The sequence below is a fragment of the Neovison vison genome, chromosome 12, assembly GCF_020171115.1.
Source record: "Neovison vison isolate M4711 chromosome 12, ASM_NN_V1, whole genome shotgun sequence".
Taxonomy (NCBI): domain Eukaryota; kingdom Metazoa; phylum Chordata; class Mammalia; order Carnivora; family Mustelidae; genus Neogale; species Neogale vison.
The window spans coordinates 68,514,576-68,531,098 of NC_058102.1; the positions used below are offsets into that span (position 1 = coordinate 68,514,576).

Below are 16,523 nucleotides of genomic sequence, written 5' to 3' on the forward strand. Positions count from 1 at the left end.
GGTATGATGTAATTAGTGGTGATTTATTAACAATATTCTTTCTTGCCTTTAATAAACATTTCTTGATTATTAAATTGATGACATTTGGTAGTATCTTTCTTAGGCTATGGGATAATTAAATGGTACACAGGGCTATTATTAAGTCTAAGTGATCAGAGCACAGAATAGGAACGTCATCTCCATAGATTCAGTTGTTAAACTTGAGACCGAATTTACATGAAATATTTTGTCACTACTTTTCCTCTTCTCCCTTAAATGCTACTTTTTCCAGAGTTTTATAGTTTTAAATATTTGGAAGAAAAGCTCCTATCTATAAATAGCCTCCAAAACTCCACAAAACTATCTGTGAATCATATACTATCTATTCTCAAAAATCTTCAATTTTAATTATTTGTTATTTACTAGGCAGGATCACATTGAGTTGTTCAGTACAGGGTGAGTCTGCAGCTAAAGCGTCATGATTCCTGCATCCAAAGGTGTCCCATGGTTATTGTTTTATGAATCTAGTAGTAAGTATTTTTGTGTTACTTAAAAAGGCAGTGTCATTATGAATATATTTTTCTTAGTTATACAAAAATATCTTCTCTCTTTTTTCTTACAAAATGGGCAACATTAGACCTAAATTGTCAAGACCTTTATAAAAAATATGCGTATTTATTAAAAAAAACTTTTAAATAAGAGAAAGCATTCATATATACTATCAAAATCTTGATTACGAGAACATTTAACAAAATTAAACTCTTTGATTCTTCAAAGATTGAGAATTTTTGTTGCATTGGCTGAGAATGAATGTGATACTGTTCTCTGGGAAAAGCACCCTTGCTTTCATAATATTTTTAATTTAATTTGTAATGCCATCTTGCATGTCGTTGGTAAATAGCATAAAGTTTATTTTTTCAAGTATTGAGCGCCATTGACTCCCAAAGTTGAGTGAAATTATCAAGAATAACATGCCTAGCAAGTGACATCTAGAGTGCAGAAGTCCGCAGTTGCTCAGGGAGTAGGAGGTAGTCATCGGAAAGCCAGGAGACGGGAGCCCCGAGGGGAGGTTGAGAGTGCCAGAGCCCAATCTCAGTGCATCACAGGCGCCTTTGAGAGTGGAGGATGGATAATTTGCAAATGGCATTGGGAACTGAGGAAAATGCAGATCCTCCCTCTGGGACCAGTGGAACCGGCGCTGGATAGAGGAAGAGCGGCCGCTTGACGGGGTTAAAAAGCCCAGGGAGCTGGAGGCAGTTTCTGTTGACAAGCGGAGATCACGGTTTCTCACATGTGTCCTTCCTTCCCCATCCTCAGTGCCGCCCTCCAGTTTCCCATCCCTGTTTCCTCTCACCCAGAAGACTGCAGGAACCTCCCCTGTGGCTCCCTCTTCTTCAGCCTGTTCTGCTCGATTCATTCATTCTAAGCACCGTTCTGATTGGGTCTCTCATTGACTCAAAAACTTCGCTGGGGTCTCCCCTGGCTTGATTTTAAACATCAGTCTGGGAGCTCAGGTCACTCTGCTCCCATGTCTGTGCCTTTGCTGGCCTCTGGGCCTTTTGTGATACAAACTGCGTCTGGGATTGCCCCCCACCTTTCTGTATGTAAATCCTATGTCTCCTTCAGTTTTACCCTTCCCCCAAAAGCCTTGTATTCTTTGTTTTCTTTCTTAAATTCACTTCACTCTCCTAATGCACTGAATAACATGAACTGTCCTTCACTCCCGCCGCTCCAGTAGTATCCTGTCTCTGCCCCTTGATATTCCCTAGTTGTTAGGTCTGCAAGGCCTCCGCTGGGCATCATCAGAGCCTCGCGTGGATCAGAAAGTATAAAGTAAGGGAATGGCCACCAGGACACACTCAGAAACCCCATCGCTTGCTTTCTCTCTCTCTCTCTGACCACCAGAAACCCACTCCAGCACCAAATGATGTACCCACCCTTTCCCCCAAGTTTGGCCCAGTGAGGGGGCAGGAGTGATGGCGGCAAATGTGTGGCTTCCCTTCTCTGGCTGGGCTCCGTCTCTCTCAGCTCCAGGGCTATTGAGGCAGACAACCTAATCCTATTGCCTGGTCCTTATCCCGATCAAACATCCTAACTCTAGCTCTCCCTTTTGCCACTTCTGCCCTCATCTCATCAAAGAATAGGGGTAGCCTTGTTGTGGTATTGCTCTCAGATGCATGTGAATATTTCCTCACCACTTTGTATATAAAAATGAACTTACTCCTGTCCCTCCAACTTATTATGGACTTTCCTTGATGACTTTGTTTGCAACATTGGTTTGAGAGGTACAAACCTCTTTACTTTCTATGTGTTACTAAGAAAAGCAATGAAATGTTTTATTAAGTTTTCTCATCAGAAAGGAAGGTTACTATCTTCTGTTCCATTCTGGCCAGGGAAGAAGGTGGTACATGAGCAAGCAGGTGGATCTTTGGGAACAAAGGAAGAAAAGAAAGATCCTGAGTAGGATCTGACAAAAGATTCTTACATTTATAAACTCTGCTCCCCAAACCCCCAACTTCACTGTTAGAACTGCCGTGACAGGCAAGTCTCAACCTGCTATAGGGACTGACCAGTGGCTTGGAGCTCAGGGAACACCAACTGCTTTGGGGGAAGTGTGTTTCTGGCATCCCAGGTCTGATCCGTGAATGCACTTGGCCGTCAAAACATTGTTACACATAGTGGTTAAGGTCTACATTATTATTAATAAAGATATAAGAAGCTTATAGTGGATTGGCCTGTGAACCTATTCTCTATTTATAAAATTGCTTCCATACACAAAACTGTGTTCAGAGTTCCAAACCAACTTGCTAAAGAAGACTTCAGAAGCACAGCTACATTGGAGTGGTAGTGCCTTTGATTTATGTGCCTTTACAAACGTATGTTCTTTGCTTGTCATTTGCATATTTGTCTCTATACCATATTCTGATTTGTGTGTTCTCAGGTAGTAATGAAGTTCCTACTATGACTTTAACTTCAACGATGGAAACATGTGAAAAGGACAGCTGCTCACCCACAATACCGGCTTCAAATACAGGTCTGTGAAAAGGGCCCCAGAACAGTACTAACTTGATACTTTGCAGTTATGTTTTTTTGGAAAATGTTATTACTGCTAAAGGAGTTGCTCTAAGAATTTCATGGTGGGTTGAAATAGAATCACGGCGTTTAGGTAAAAGGACCCAAAAATTTCAGCCTAGAGAAAGGATTCCTGTATCTGTCATTTTGCATCCCCACCCCACCATTCCTTATATTATTTCTATTCATGAGAATTTATCAGATTTACTCTGTGGGACTGCTGCTAAAAATACTGTAACTATATTGCAAACCCATGCCACACGGAGACCCTTCTAATTATACAGCCTTTAACAAAGAATCAGGAAATGCACGGGCTTAGAACTCAAAAGGCTTGGTATAATCCTGGGCTTTCCACTTTCTAGCTGTCTGTCTTAGATACGTTATGCAAATTTCCTGGACCTAGTTCAGATGGTTTGCCCAGAGAGGGAGGGAGAGAGAGAGAGCAGACAGAGAGACAGAGAGAATATGATACTTTCTCTGTTTCCAAAGGAGCAAATGGAACCGTGCTCATAAAAAGAATTTTTTAAACTCTAAATTGTTCTCAATGGTTTGGAAACTATGGCATATGTGAAATTTAATGAGCTGTAGAAGGAATTAGTGATCTCTTTCCAGAAGCAGCAATGATTTAGAGAGTATATATCTTTAAATATTTCAAGAGTTTTATATATTAAAAAGGAGTGGCGTTAGTCTGTGTTACATCTAGGAAGGGCAAAATTGGACTGGGGGAAGACGAGGGATGGAAATGTAAATAAGGCCAGTGTGGGGCTGGAGTCCTCCGTTTCCATCTGGGAGCACATTCGTCAGATGCTAGTGAAAGGGCGGCCCTTCCCAAGCTGCCTTTTTCCTTGAGATGTTGGATTGCTGCACTAGGGAAAATGTATCATGCCTTCTACAAACAAAATCTTTCATGCTTTATGACCTAAAGGGAGAAATACATACATGCACATTCCATCCCAAAGTCCCAGCAGCTCTAAGAACTGAGAACAGCTGCCTCCAAGACTTCTTCCCCCACTAAGGCCTGGCTAGCCAGTGCAGGCTTCCAAACGACAAACCAGCTCATTCCTTGCTTGCGCAGCTTTACTGTGCTCTGCAATTTCTAAAATCCTGTTCCATGCATCCTCCACTTTAAACAGCTCCAGTTTCCACAGCCTTCCTCACACAGTCTAGCAGTGACTCTTGATGTCACACTCCAGGGCAAGACACTGAGCGGAGTTATCATATTCTGGATCGTGGAATTTGGAATCACACCCTACCCTTGACCCATATGTGGCTGACTCGGCTAAAATGCCTTTCTTCCCTGGTTCAGCTGTCAAGCCATAATTGCCTGTCCCGTACCCATGTAATTAGGAGTTTGGGATTTCAAATATAAAACGATGCTTTTATTTTTATGTATTTCTGCCAAGTAAGAATCCAAGGCCATCCCAGCTTGTCCCAGTAATAGATGAGGGGTTTCTTGGACTAGTGATCTCTAGATTTCAAGCCCCTTCCTGTTCTCACATGCCACGGGGTTCGTGATATCTTCTTGGATCCTGATTCTATGAAGCAATATGTTTACTCTCTCTGTGTCATCCTCGAGCTGATAAGCTACAGAACAGGAATTGGCGAACAGCCCACACGTAGATGTGACTTGCCACCTGTTTTTGTATAGCCCTCTGGGTAAGACTAGTTGTAACCTTTTGAAAAAGTCTTTTCTTTAAGGAAAAAGATGCCATGGAGACTTTATGTCACCCACAAAGCCTAAAACATTTCTTCTCTGGCTCATGAGAAAGAAAAAATTACCAACCTCTGCTCTGGAAAATTTTCATTAAAGCTGCTAGGAATGTTGCATGGGACAGTGCTAAGGACAAATTCTTTAGATTGTTACTAGAAATATGCTTTCAGACCAACATAGTCATGTTCCATGCAGTTCTTCAGCCACAGAGATCTCTGTCTTAAATAAATGATCAGTTAGCCCGTGCTTCTCCATCTTTAAAAAAAATCACGAGACTCCTCAGAGCCTCCTTGCCAAAGCCCAGATACACAGTGTCTGTCACCTCCCCAGTCTGAGGTTAGTGCGAACCCTTACTGGCTTCCCTTGATGCCACCTTCTTCCCACACTATCCTTTTAATGATCCATTTTGGTATATTGTCTTGGGGAAAAGCATCTAGCTCATTTGTCAGCAGCTTGCTGAATCTGTCACAATCTCAAATTCAGGTCTACACATGCTCCTCTCCTGTTATTATTTAGGATTTTTAAAAATACCACAGCAAAAACTTGGCTATCATTTTAAGTAGCTGGGTAAAATTAAATAGCTCTTAGGATCCTCTGGCCACCTGGAAGTTCAGTTTTTTTGTCTCCAGTACTTGTTATCTTATTTTCAACTGGACACTCTTTCTCCTTAACAGAGTGTGAAAAATAATAGGTTTAAAAAAAAAATGTACTTTCTCCTTAGCGAGAATGTTCTAATAGCATGGTCCCGAAGATATTGTGACTGTGTTCTTGCCTTACTCTTCTATCTCTGGAAATGACCTTAGAATTATTTCCTTTGTATTAAAGCGAAGTGAGGTCACTGCCAGAGCCTCTTCTTCTGGAGTGAGACCTTCCCAGTCATACGTGGTGTGAACATATCCCAGGATGTGGCGGCCTCGCTCTGTGCAATCTTATAAATCTTAGGCTCTATACAACCGTTACTGCTACTCAGCCCGCTAATCAGTCTGCTGTCATTGTTTTATGTGCTATTACTAATTTTGACAGTTTGACCTTAACATTTAAAAAAAATGAAGTGCATATTTTTGTAAAACAGGAAATTCATTAAGTCAATTTGGCATAAATCCTTGATCATGGTAATGGTGATGGTGATGACATTATCCTAAAACCTTTGTTCATTCCTTCCTTCATTCCTCCAGCAATATTTGTTTAGCCTGATCTATTGGCCTGCCCCCATGCTGGGTGTTCAGGACGTAGTATTGAGTAGACAAACATAGACCTGGGGAACTTTATAAAATAGTAAGGTGGGGGGAGACACAAAAATTATAAAATATGGTGAATATGACCAGCGGTGCTATGACCTATAATCACAAGAGAGCTTGGTTGTAGGCAGAGCAAACAGAAAGACCTTTCCGAGGAGGGATTATTTAAACTGAGACTTAGAGCATGAGAAGGATGCAGTCACACCATTCCAGGCACAGGGACCAGCATGAGTAAGGGCCCTGAGGCATGTCAAGGATAGATAGATACTATTAATTATCCTCACATTATGGGTAAAAACACCAAAGGACACAAACTTTCAGTAAGATCACATTGCTAGCAGAATAATCTAGATCTCTGATTCCAAGGTTTGTTCTCTAGTCTTCTAAGTCTTAGTGTCTTCTAGCTCAAGGATTAATCTCTGTACATTTTTTTTCTTCCTTAACCCAAAATTAGATTCTTAAAATTCTGCCTATCAAATTGCCTTTCAGCTAGAATGCTTGGGTGACCTTTCTGTATGCATGCTCTCCTCTTAAAGGCAATTCTTTAGACATAAATATTCTTAATTATGTATTTCACCCCCTGGCCCTCCCGGCCATTCTCCCACCTCAAGACGTTTGACCATGCCTGGAGATATTTTTGGTTGTCACAGCTATGGGAGGAATGTTTCTGGCATGTAGTGACTAGAGGCTAGGGGGACTGCTAAGCTCCCTCCAATGCACAGGACAGCCCCCCTCAGCGAAGAACTCTCCAGTCCATAATGTCAATAGTGTTGATGCTGAGAAACTTGGTCCCATCACGAAGTCTGTTCAGATATTGGTTTATAAGTCTGAATACAAACTCATAAAAGCCTCTACAACCCATTTCTCACCTGATTTATTACACAAGGAACAGAACTTCCCTTTTCTCTATGGACAGATGGGGATAATTCTTCCAGGCTTATTACCCCTGGAGCAATGTCTCCATGTTTTTAGGCTTCACCTTAGCTGGGAGTAGGGGAAGGCAGGTATGATTCTGTAGTAAATCTCCCAGAGAAGGAAGAAAAGGATAGGGGAATGTCAGTGCTGGAGCTGTGGCAGGGACACTGTTGGGAGCCTGAGCTGATGGCAGTGGCTTCACACCATCTGGGGTCATTTCTAAATCAGTGTTTTGAAACTACAGGAATGCCTGTTATTCATGTACCTACTCTTTCCTCTGTGCCCTCTTTTGCATTTGTTACAGTAAGTGGTAAAATTCATCTGACTGAGAATTCCACAGATTTGATCTTCTAGCCCTTGCCACCTTTAAATCTCAGCCACACGTAGCATTTAACTGCAAGGGTAGAGGAAAAGCTAGAACCTGGTGTTTGTTGTGCAGCATGGGTCGCTTAGGTTTAAAAATAACTTGTCCATGTCTAAGACCAGAATTAAATTTTAATTTGCAAACCCTAGTGTGCATTTGTGACGGCCCTCGGTTTGTTACCTTGTGGACAGCAGGTCCACATTACAAAAGGCCCAGACCGATACGCAGCAGCAGAATAACAAGCCTCGTGGTGATTGGGAAGCCCAGCAGCTGGTCCCCGAGGAAGCTCCAGTGGATGCTGATAGGGTCACTGTCCCAGCAGCGGCACATTCGCAGGGTAACGGGCAACCAACTGTGGCGGAGAAAAAAAATAAAAAGAACTTTTATTTTATTTGCTGCAGACCTACCTGACTTCTTAGACAAATATAATCACTTACCAAAGGAAAAAAAAAAAAGTTAAAAACAGGCTTTCTACAAAAGTGAGGCCTATTTTAAGGCAATTTACAAAATATCATTATGATTATTTTCTAAGTAAGGGTCATTTGTACAGAAGGGGGAGGAAGTGCACAGGTATCTCACATGTATGAGCAATTCAGATTTAATATGTGTTGGTATTTTACTTTAATAAAATAGACTGATGAGTAGCTGAAACTGACCAGCCTTGGTGCCGCTCTATGTTTTGGCTTCCCACAGGGTGTCCAGCATTTTAAATTTCTCTTTCTAGTTAACATTAAAAAAAAAAAAAAAGAATTTCCATAATGAATTGATTAGAATTAAAGTTTAAAACTAACAAACAAGAGGTTTTCAATTGCACTCAGACTTTCAGCTGTTTCTCAGTGGCCATCTGAGCCATCTGTTGTTTCTAAGAAATCATAAAAAAAATGGGTACTTTAATTATTAAAGCAGAAAAATAGCATTATTAAATACTCTTATTCAAGCATGTCCAATATTCGAAAAAACGTATAGGCCAACACCTCAGATCAGAGTCAACAGAATATATTTTATCCCTTTCTTTATATAAAACACTTTAATTTCTGTTATGAATTAAGAAAGGTACTCTATTTTACTAATACTCAATTGAAAATGAGGGTAATTTAGTCTCTTCTTGTTCAAGTATAAAGGTGGCTATGTTAGAACTTTAATTTTCCATAAGATTTTATAGTCATCTCTCAGTAATAATTATAATTATGACCCCTAGATTTGTTACCCTTATGTGCCAAATGATGTTCTAAGTTCGTTACATGTATTATATTTCGTTTTTAAAATGCATCCACATTGCACATCTATTTCCACTAATTCAATTCTTTCCTTTCCCCTGTATGCAAGCATGCACTCTCACTTTTTTTTTTTTTTTTTTTTAAGATTTATTTAGAGAGAGAGAAAATCTCAAGCAGACTCTGCTGAGCGTAGAGCCTGGTGGGCAGGGCTCAGATCTCACAAACCTATAATCGTGACCTGAGCAGAAACCAAGAGTCTTAATGCTCAAACCAACTGACCCATCCAGTCACACCCCTCTCACCCCTTTTAAAACCACCTGATTTTGGGGCGCCTGGGTGGCTCAGAGGGTTAAAGCCTCTGCCTTCAGCTCAGGTCGTGATCCCAGAGTCCTGGGTCATGATCTCAGGGTCCTGGGATCGAGCCCCACATTGGGCTCTCTTCTCAGCAGGGAGCCTGCTTCCTCCTCCTCCTCTCTCTCTCTCTTTGCCTGCCTGTCTGCCTACGTGTGATGTCTGTCTGTCAAATAAATAAATTTTTTTTAAAGATTTTTATTTATTTATTTGACAGAGAGAGATCACAAGTAGGCAGAGAGACAGGCAGAGAGAGAGAGAGGAGGAAGCAGGCTCCCTGCCGAGCAGAGAGCCCGATGCGGGACTCGATCCCAGGACCCTGAGATCATGACCTGAGCTGAAGGCAGCAGCTTAACCCACTAAGGCACCCAGGCGCCCCTAATAAATAAATTTTTTTAAAAATCTAAAAAATAAATAAATAAATATAAATAAATAAATAAATAATAAATAAATTTATTTGTCTGTCAAATAAATAAATTTTTTTAAAAATCTAAAAAAAAAAAAAATAAATAAACGATTTCATCGTTACTGCCTTGTCACTATTCGCTAGCCCGTTATTTGTTCTTGTACTCTGAAACCTCCTTGCTGCCTCCGTTTGAACCACCTTCTGCACTCTCGTTACCCACCCACACACACTGGTCTCCTCCATTTCAGGACCAGAGTTTCAGATATAACAAATGGCCTAAACTCTCCTTTCATTTCTGCACCAACCATCTTCTGTTTCACTGTTTGCCATAGTCCTGTCATTTCCTGATGACCTGAATGTTCACTCCAGACACCTTTTCTTGCTTCTCATGGCTTTTGACTCTTTCCGTAATGGTTACTTTTTTTTTTTTTTTTTTTTTGGGCATCTTCTCCATCTTTACATTATCTTCTTCCTGAATTTTGGATCAGAGTACTCTCCTAGCTCTCTTGTGCTCTCTCTCTTTAAAAATGTTTTCTCATCTTCTCGTCCTCCAGTCATCTGGAATTCTTTCCTTGTCTTCATCACAGCACCTTGCACCCAGCTCTTCCTCCTCAGTTGCCCATCTCTGAATGGGGGGCCTCGTAGGACCCCCCCATTCCCGAGTCCGCTCTGGCTGGAAGCTCCAGCAGGCTGTATAACAAGGTCTTCTCCCTCAGGCCTAGGGTCCTGCCGGCTCCTGTTCATCCATCCTTTCCATTCTCATGGCCGTCACCCTGGTTGAGGCTCATCACACATTATGCCTCCTAAGCGGTCTTTGTACCTCTAGTCATTCTCTCCTCTTCCATTCACCTACTGTATCACCCCCAGATTACTCATCAGAAATCACTGCTTTGAATATTTCCTCTCCTACCCCCAACTCAAGATTTTCATGATGCTCCAGTACCTGCCAAATAAAACCCAGACTCACACAGATCTCCCAGTTTATCCCCCAACTTTATTTTCCACTCTTTTACATGCTGGCTTATTCGATGTTCATTGTATAAGAAAAGAACTTCCCATCTCCCATGCTCACTGGCCATACCATGGCAATGCCTCTCCACTGATGTTTTAATCGATTGACTATTCAAGACAAGAGTCAGAGTCTACATTAGAGGTACTCCCCACTCATTATCCCTAATATTAAATGTTCTCTCTCTATTCTGATCTCTTTGCCCCACTTCTGTGGCTATAATCACATGTTAATTTGTCTTGTATTTAAGTAAATGTTTTATCTCATACTGTTTTGTCTCATACATAGCTAGATGACAAACCACCTTGCTCCTGTTTGAAGTTCTCCAGCGACTCCCCTTGGCCTTCAGGATAAAGTTCAAGCTCTTTAGCTGGGACTATGAGTCTCTCCATAATTAACAGCTCCCTCCCTGTTTCTCTTCTCACACTTGTCTGCAGGCACCAAAGGCCCAGTCATTCTAAGGCACCTGCAGTTCCTCAAACACCTTTGCTCATCCTCTTTTCTCTGCCTAGAATGCCTTACTTTGCTGATATTACTGGCCAGGCATGCGTCTCTTTCCATATTCACCTCAGGCGCCGCCTCCTTCAAGATCCTGTTCCTGATGTCCCCCCATCCACGAGACACACACTGTCCTGGGTGCACAGTATCCTGGGATAGGGCATTGCCTTTGTTCGTCAGCTGACCAACCTTTCCTAGGAAACCGTAAATCTCCGAGGGGTTGCCACACTTCCCTCTTCCCACCTGTATACCTAGCACCTTGTCCTGGGTCTGTGGAGACAGTGTGATCACGTGGGTTTGGCATGGGGAAGGCCAGCTGGTTATGTAGATAGGTCTCTACAAGGTGAATTTACTATGACTCAGGGCCTGGCTTTTAGGCTGCAGGCCTGGGAACTTGGCTTAATGTATTGCAAGTAAATCCACCTCTGGACAGTGGAGCTTCATTCACCAAACTCATGGAGACGCCTGTAGAAAATAAGCATGTCGGCCATGAGTGTGCTGACTGGCTGGCTGCTGTTACTGACCTGACCTGGGCATTTTCTCCCCCTGGGTATGTGCCACATGGAAAGTCTATACTCTCCTTTATATATTCACAGCCCATCTGTTTTACTTCTCAATGACTAATCACATGAATTGTGTGTGGATTTTACTAGCTCACCTGTTAACAAATGAGCAACCTCATTTTTAAATTCTTAGGGCAAGATGGAGGACTTTTGTGTGGCTCCTATGTGCTGACTAACCTGGCACGTAATTAAGTCTTTCATAAACATTTAGGTGATGTGACCAGGTAGTTGCTGATTGAATATATGAATGCAGATCCTGCCACTAGATATGAGATTGCTTTGACTGAACGTCTAACCATGGCTAAGTAGCATAAAGACCTATTCCCTATGACCCCATTACCAAAAACCATATTTCTCTGTAAGAATGCCTTTAATTCTCTTATTTATTTCTTTTTTTTTAAGATTTTATTTATATTTGACATAGAGAGAGAGCACAAATCAGCATAATAGCAGGCACAGGGAGAGGGAGAGGGAAAGGCAGGCTCTCCACTGAGCAGGGAGTCCGATGTGGGGCTCAATCCCAGGACCCTGAGATCATGACCTGAGGCGAAGGCTGCTGCTCAACTGACTGAGCCACCCAGGTGGCCCTACGCATTTCTAATCAGCTTTCTTCATGTTCTTCTTAGACACCACGTTAGAACGCAACTTCGGGTGTCGGGAGCCTAACTAGCATGTTGCAGAGTGAGCTTTCTCTGCCTGCCTTGTCTCCTCTGCTCCGCTGCCCCCGCAAGCCTCACCTCTTCCCCATTTGTCCCTCCTTCAAGGGCACCTTTATTTCCTCTACTTTCTAAATCAGAATGTGCCTTGAGGCTCACCTCTAAGGTAAGTGTCTGCACAGCCTCGGCTGCTAGCTTTGATGCTGCAACCTCGTGCTTGCCCATCTCTGACTTCCGTCCTCCTCTTGAGGTATATATTTATGTTTTAAAAAGAAACCGCTCTGAATAAAGTGAAAATATCAGGATCCTCCCATCCATGTGAAGTTAAAATAAAGTCAGTTCACAAGAGGAAAATCAGCCTTTTTGTAACAAAGTACCAAACAGTCAGTTGGTCGTGGATCATGTAGACAAAATTAGACTGTTTCTTTTCTTTTCTTTTTTCCCCCCTTTGGTTGTTTTCATATTTGCGCCCGTGGTTACACAATTCCAAAATTCGACACCACTATGGTTCTCTGACCTTGTAACAAGAAAAACACATTTCTACTCACTTACCAATTTTAGGAAATCCTGATTCTTTATTTTTTTTTAAGATTTTATTTATTTATTTATTTTATAGAGAAGTTGTTTGCAAAGTGGGGGAGGAGCAGAGGGCGAGGGAGTGGGGGCTGGGGAACATCTCAACAGACCCCACACTGAATGCAGAGTCTGATGTGGGGCTCCATCTCATGACCCTGAGATCATGCCCTGAGCCGAAACCAAGAGTTGGACACTCAACCAGCTGAGCCACCCAGGTGCCCTAGAAATCCTGATTCTAATATAGTATGGATTTTTCACTATTTTAAAGACTGGGAAATTATTACCAAGTTTCCCTATAAACCAAATAAGGGCAGGAATTTTTTTGTCACATTGTATCTTTTCTGTCTCTTTGTTTCACCCTAATTATTTTCACATAAGTACATTCACATAAAATAAACTGTTCACATAAATATATTGTTCTTCTTGTCATGGCTCAATGCTCATCATTAAAAGAGCTTAGATGCTTAACCAAGTGAGATAATATCTGCCGTAAAATTTTAAGCACCTACCATGTGTATGCTAATCTCTGTGCAATGTTTCACATATCCTAAATATAATCTTCTGAAGGGTTTCATCCTTAATTGTAACTCCCCATTTTACAGATGAGTATAATGAGGTCAAGTGACTGCCCAAGTCTCAGTTACGGGACAGAGTAAAATTTGGAGCCACGCCCCTCTGGCTTCCTTGTGTGTGCTCTTTTTCTTGCAGTATCTTTGCTTCCTGGGTGAGTGGACTGTCTTCCTGTGGTCTTACTACAATCTCCCTACGCTACAACAATGCACAGGGCAGACGAGCTTTCTTATATGTTGTCCTTTCTGTTCTGCCATTTTTCACTCTTGGAAGAAAACAAATATTTCACAATACTAGTGTGTGGGCTTCTCAGCCTGTGTCAGTCATAGGCTACTACAAGTCGAATATGTGTTATGTGCTTCAAAACATTGTGTCACGACACAGTTATAAAGGAATGGCTCTTTGGATGTAGACAGGCGCATATTTAAAACAGGAGTTTTCTGGGATGCCTGGGTGGCTCAGTTGGTTGGACGACCGCCTTTGGCTCAGGTCATGATCCCGGAGTCCCGGGATCAAGTCCCGCATCGGGCTCCCAGCTCCATGGGAGTCTGCTTCTCCCTCTGACCTTCTCCTCGCTCATGCTCTCTCTCCCTGTCTCTCTCTCAAATAAATAAATAAAATCTTTTAAAAAAACAAAAACAAAAATGGGAGTTTTCTGCCTGGTTTAACTTGTGTGTTTTTACAGCTGATGAAGAGTATGAGGATGGAATTGAAAGGACATGTGACACTCTCCTCATGTGTATCGTCACCGTCCTGAACCAGGGCCTTCGGAATGGCGGCGGTGTGGGAGACGTTCTCAGGAGGCCATCGAAAGATGTAAGCTGGAGAAAAAAATATCTTTTCAAGAAGAACATAAGCATTCTTAAAGTTTTCTTAACAACATCTACAGCACAATTTTGTTTGCTGTACCTCTGCGTGATTTGCTTTAAACGTATAATGGTGGCCATTAAAAACCAATTAATCATATACTAGAACTACACAGAAATAGCTCATGTCCTAAAAGATCAATGTCTGTTAGTAGGGTTATGAAAAGTTTCCAAGTTTGAACTGTGTATTGTGTTACAGCTATGAGATCATGACTACCGACTTGGTAGAGGAGTTAATTGTGACATAAATAACAGGAAGTAGGCTGCCTCTTGTGTCTCAGGCTTCTCAGGAGTGAAGATTTACTCTTTGCCTCTGAATGGTAATAGCGGCCATTCTTTATCCTTGATGAATACAAAATTTGAACAAATTCTAACATGATTTCATATATTAAAATGGCAAGGCTAAAAAATTTCTCATTTGCTGCAAAAGCTCAAACTCCAGGCAGAAGGCTTGAAAAATCCGAGTCCTGTGACAGGCAAGCTGTGGCTTATTGTCAGTCATCTAAGGGTTCCTCATGTATGAAACGGCTGGATTGCAGCGTCTCTGATGTGTGTTTTAATACTGCCCATCAGGTGGAAGTAAGCTGGAGCTGTCTGTACTTGACCCTATAAGGCCAAGAACAAAATCTACTCTAGAAATGGACGAAGCCTTACGTCCTTCTCAGCTCCAAATGGCTGACCTTGGGAATTTCTACTTGTCTACCGTTTGTGCGGCTAGAAGGGTATAGGGTCCCGATGTGCAAAAATGCATTAAGCAGAATGATATAGTACAGTGGTTTTTAATAAAACGTACATTCCCCTGTTGGTGGGAGGGGTATAAGTCCTGGAGAAGGGAAGGTGCTCTGGGAACAGATGTGAAGTGTATCTCACAACACTCAAAGGAAAGAAAATGAAGACAGAAAGTGGGTCTTATTTTTTCCAGCTCAGAGCACTATTTATATTCATTCAGTAAACAGAAACTGAATTTATTCTCTCCTAGACCATGTGCCAAATCAGCGTACCTTGAAAATATGTATACATATATGTTCTTTAATATTTTATTTCAGGAGCCTTTGTTTGCTGCCCGAGTGGTGTATGACCTTCTTTTCTATTTCATTGTCATCATTATTGTCCTAAACTTGATTTTTGGTGTTATCATTGATACTTTTGCTGATCTCAGAAGTGAAAAACAGAAAAAAGAAGAGATTCTAAAGACAACCTGCTTCATCTGTGGTAAGTGGCCTCAAGGTACTAAAATAATGGGTGAAGAAACTGTCTAGCAGGAAGGAGAGACTAGAGTGATTTTTATTTATCATGCTTTGGGAAAAACAATTTCAAAAAAAGCTGGACAAAAATTATATAACCAAGCAGTAGACTAGGGTTGTCTGCTTCCAGAAATAGATAGAGGAATGATATCCGAAAGTTATCTTGTCATCATTTCTGCGATTTGTATGATTCTCTGACTATAGACTGTGTTGCAAAATTTCAAAAGGTTATACCAACTGGCAAACAGATTTTTAATCACAATAACATATTGATTAAATGACAGGATAATTTTTATTTTATTTTGTTGGATTATGAATCCACAGATGATGTTTCTAGCAGCTTGGACTTCTATTCACTGTACCTTCTCTCAGTTTGTCAAATCTCTCTCTCTCTTTCACACACACACACACACACACACACACACACACACACCACCCCATGCTCTCCTTCTCTTTCCCCATTGTTAGCTCTCAGACTCACCAGCAATCTACTTGTCCTCATCATTCCCTTTTGCTCTACCATCTTCTCAATATTCTTCAGCCCTTCAGTAGTCTCTGCAGCTGACCTAGCATCCTGGAGTTCTTCCCTCTCTTTGAATAATCACCAAGTCCAGGTTATTCTCACCATCTCTTTCACCGCGTTGAACTGAAGAATCTTTTGTTTAAAGTCACGTAACAAGTGTAAGGCGTTCACTATAACATTATTCTACATAACTCAAATTGGACTTCAATAAATCCCATTCTCTCTTGATTCCCCTTTTGTCAACTGTCTCATTCTCTTAATGGGTCTCCCAAACTTTCCAGTATTCCTCCAACACTCAGACGTGTACCCAGTACTAACTTGTAACAATGAACTGTATTCCAGTGAAACAAACATGCGTTGTACATGCCCTTCTTCAGGGTGTTCACAATCTGTTGTGGAATACAAACACAGTTAAGTGTCATTGCTATCTAGTGTGTTAAGAGACAGGATAGAGAAGTTCGTAGGCTGTTACACCCCTTCAGGTTGTAGTGGGGACAGTCAGGAAAGGCTTTTAGGAGAGATGGTCACTGAATTGATGGTAAAGATGGAAGTTATCTAGTCATATTATATTGTGTAGAAGCAGGGTGCCTGGGTGGCTCAGTGGGTTAAGCATCTGCCTTTGACTCAGGTCATGATCCTGGGGTCTTGGGATCAAGCCCCACTTCGGGTTCCCCACTCAGTGGGGAGTCTGTTTCTCCCTCTGCCCTTCCTCCTGCTCATGCTTTCTCTCTCTCACATAAATAAATCAAATTTAAAAAATAAAAT

The 16,523-nt window shown here is 41.6% G+C and overlaps 1 protein-coding gene across 1 annotated transcript in view; it reads left to right on the plus strand.

The window, feature by feature from the left end:
• The window catches only part of ITPR2 (inositol 1,4,5-trisphosphate receptor type 2), a 498,632-nt gene that overhangs the window by 425,914 nt on the left and 56,195 nt on the right, over nucleotides 1-16,523 (plus strand). Inside the window, exons 52-54 of the mRNA XM_044226478.1 lie at nucleotides 2,921-3,013; nucleotides 13,811-13,941; nucleotides 15,038-15,203. Of these exons, the coding sequence (XP_044082413.1) occupies nucleotides 2,921-3,013; nucleotides 13,811-13,941; nucleotides 15,038-15,203 (390 nt within the window). The remainder of the gene's footprint in view (nucleotides 1-2,920; nucleotides 3,014-13,810; nucleotides 13,942-15,037; nucleotides 15,204-16,523) is intronic.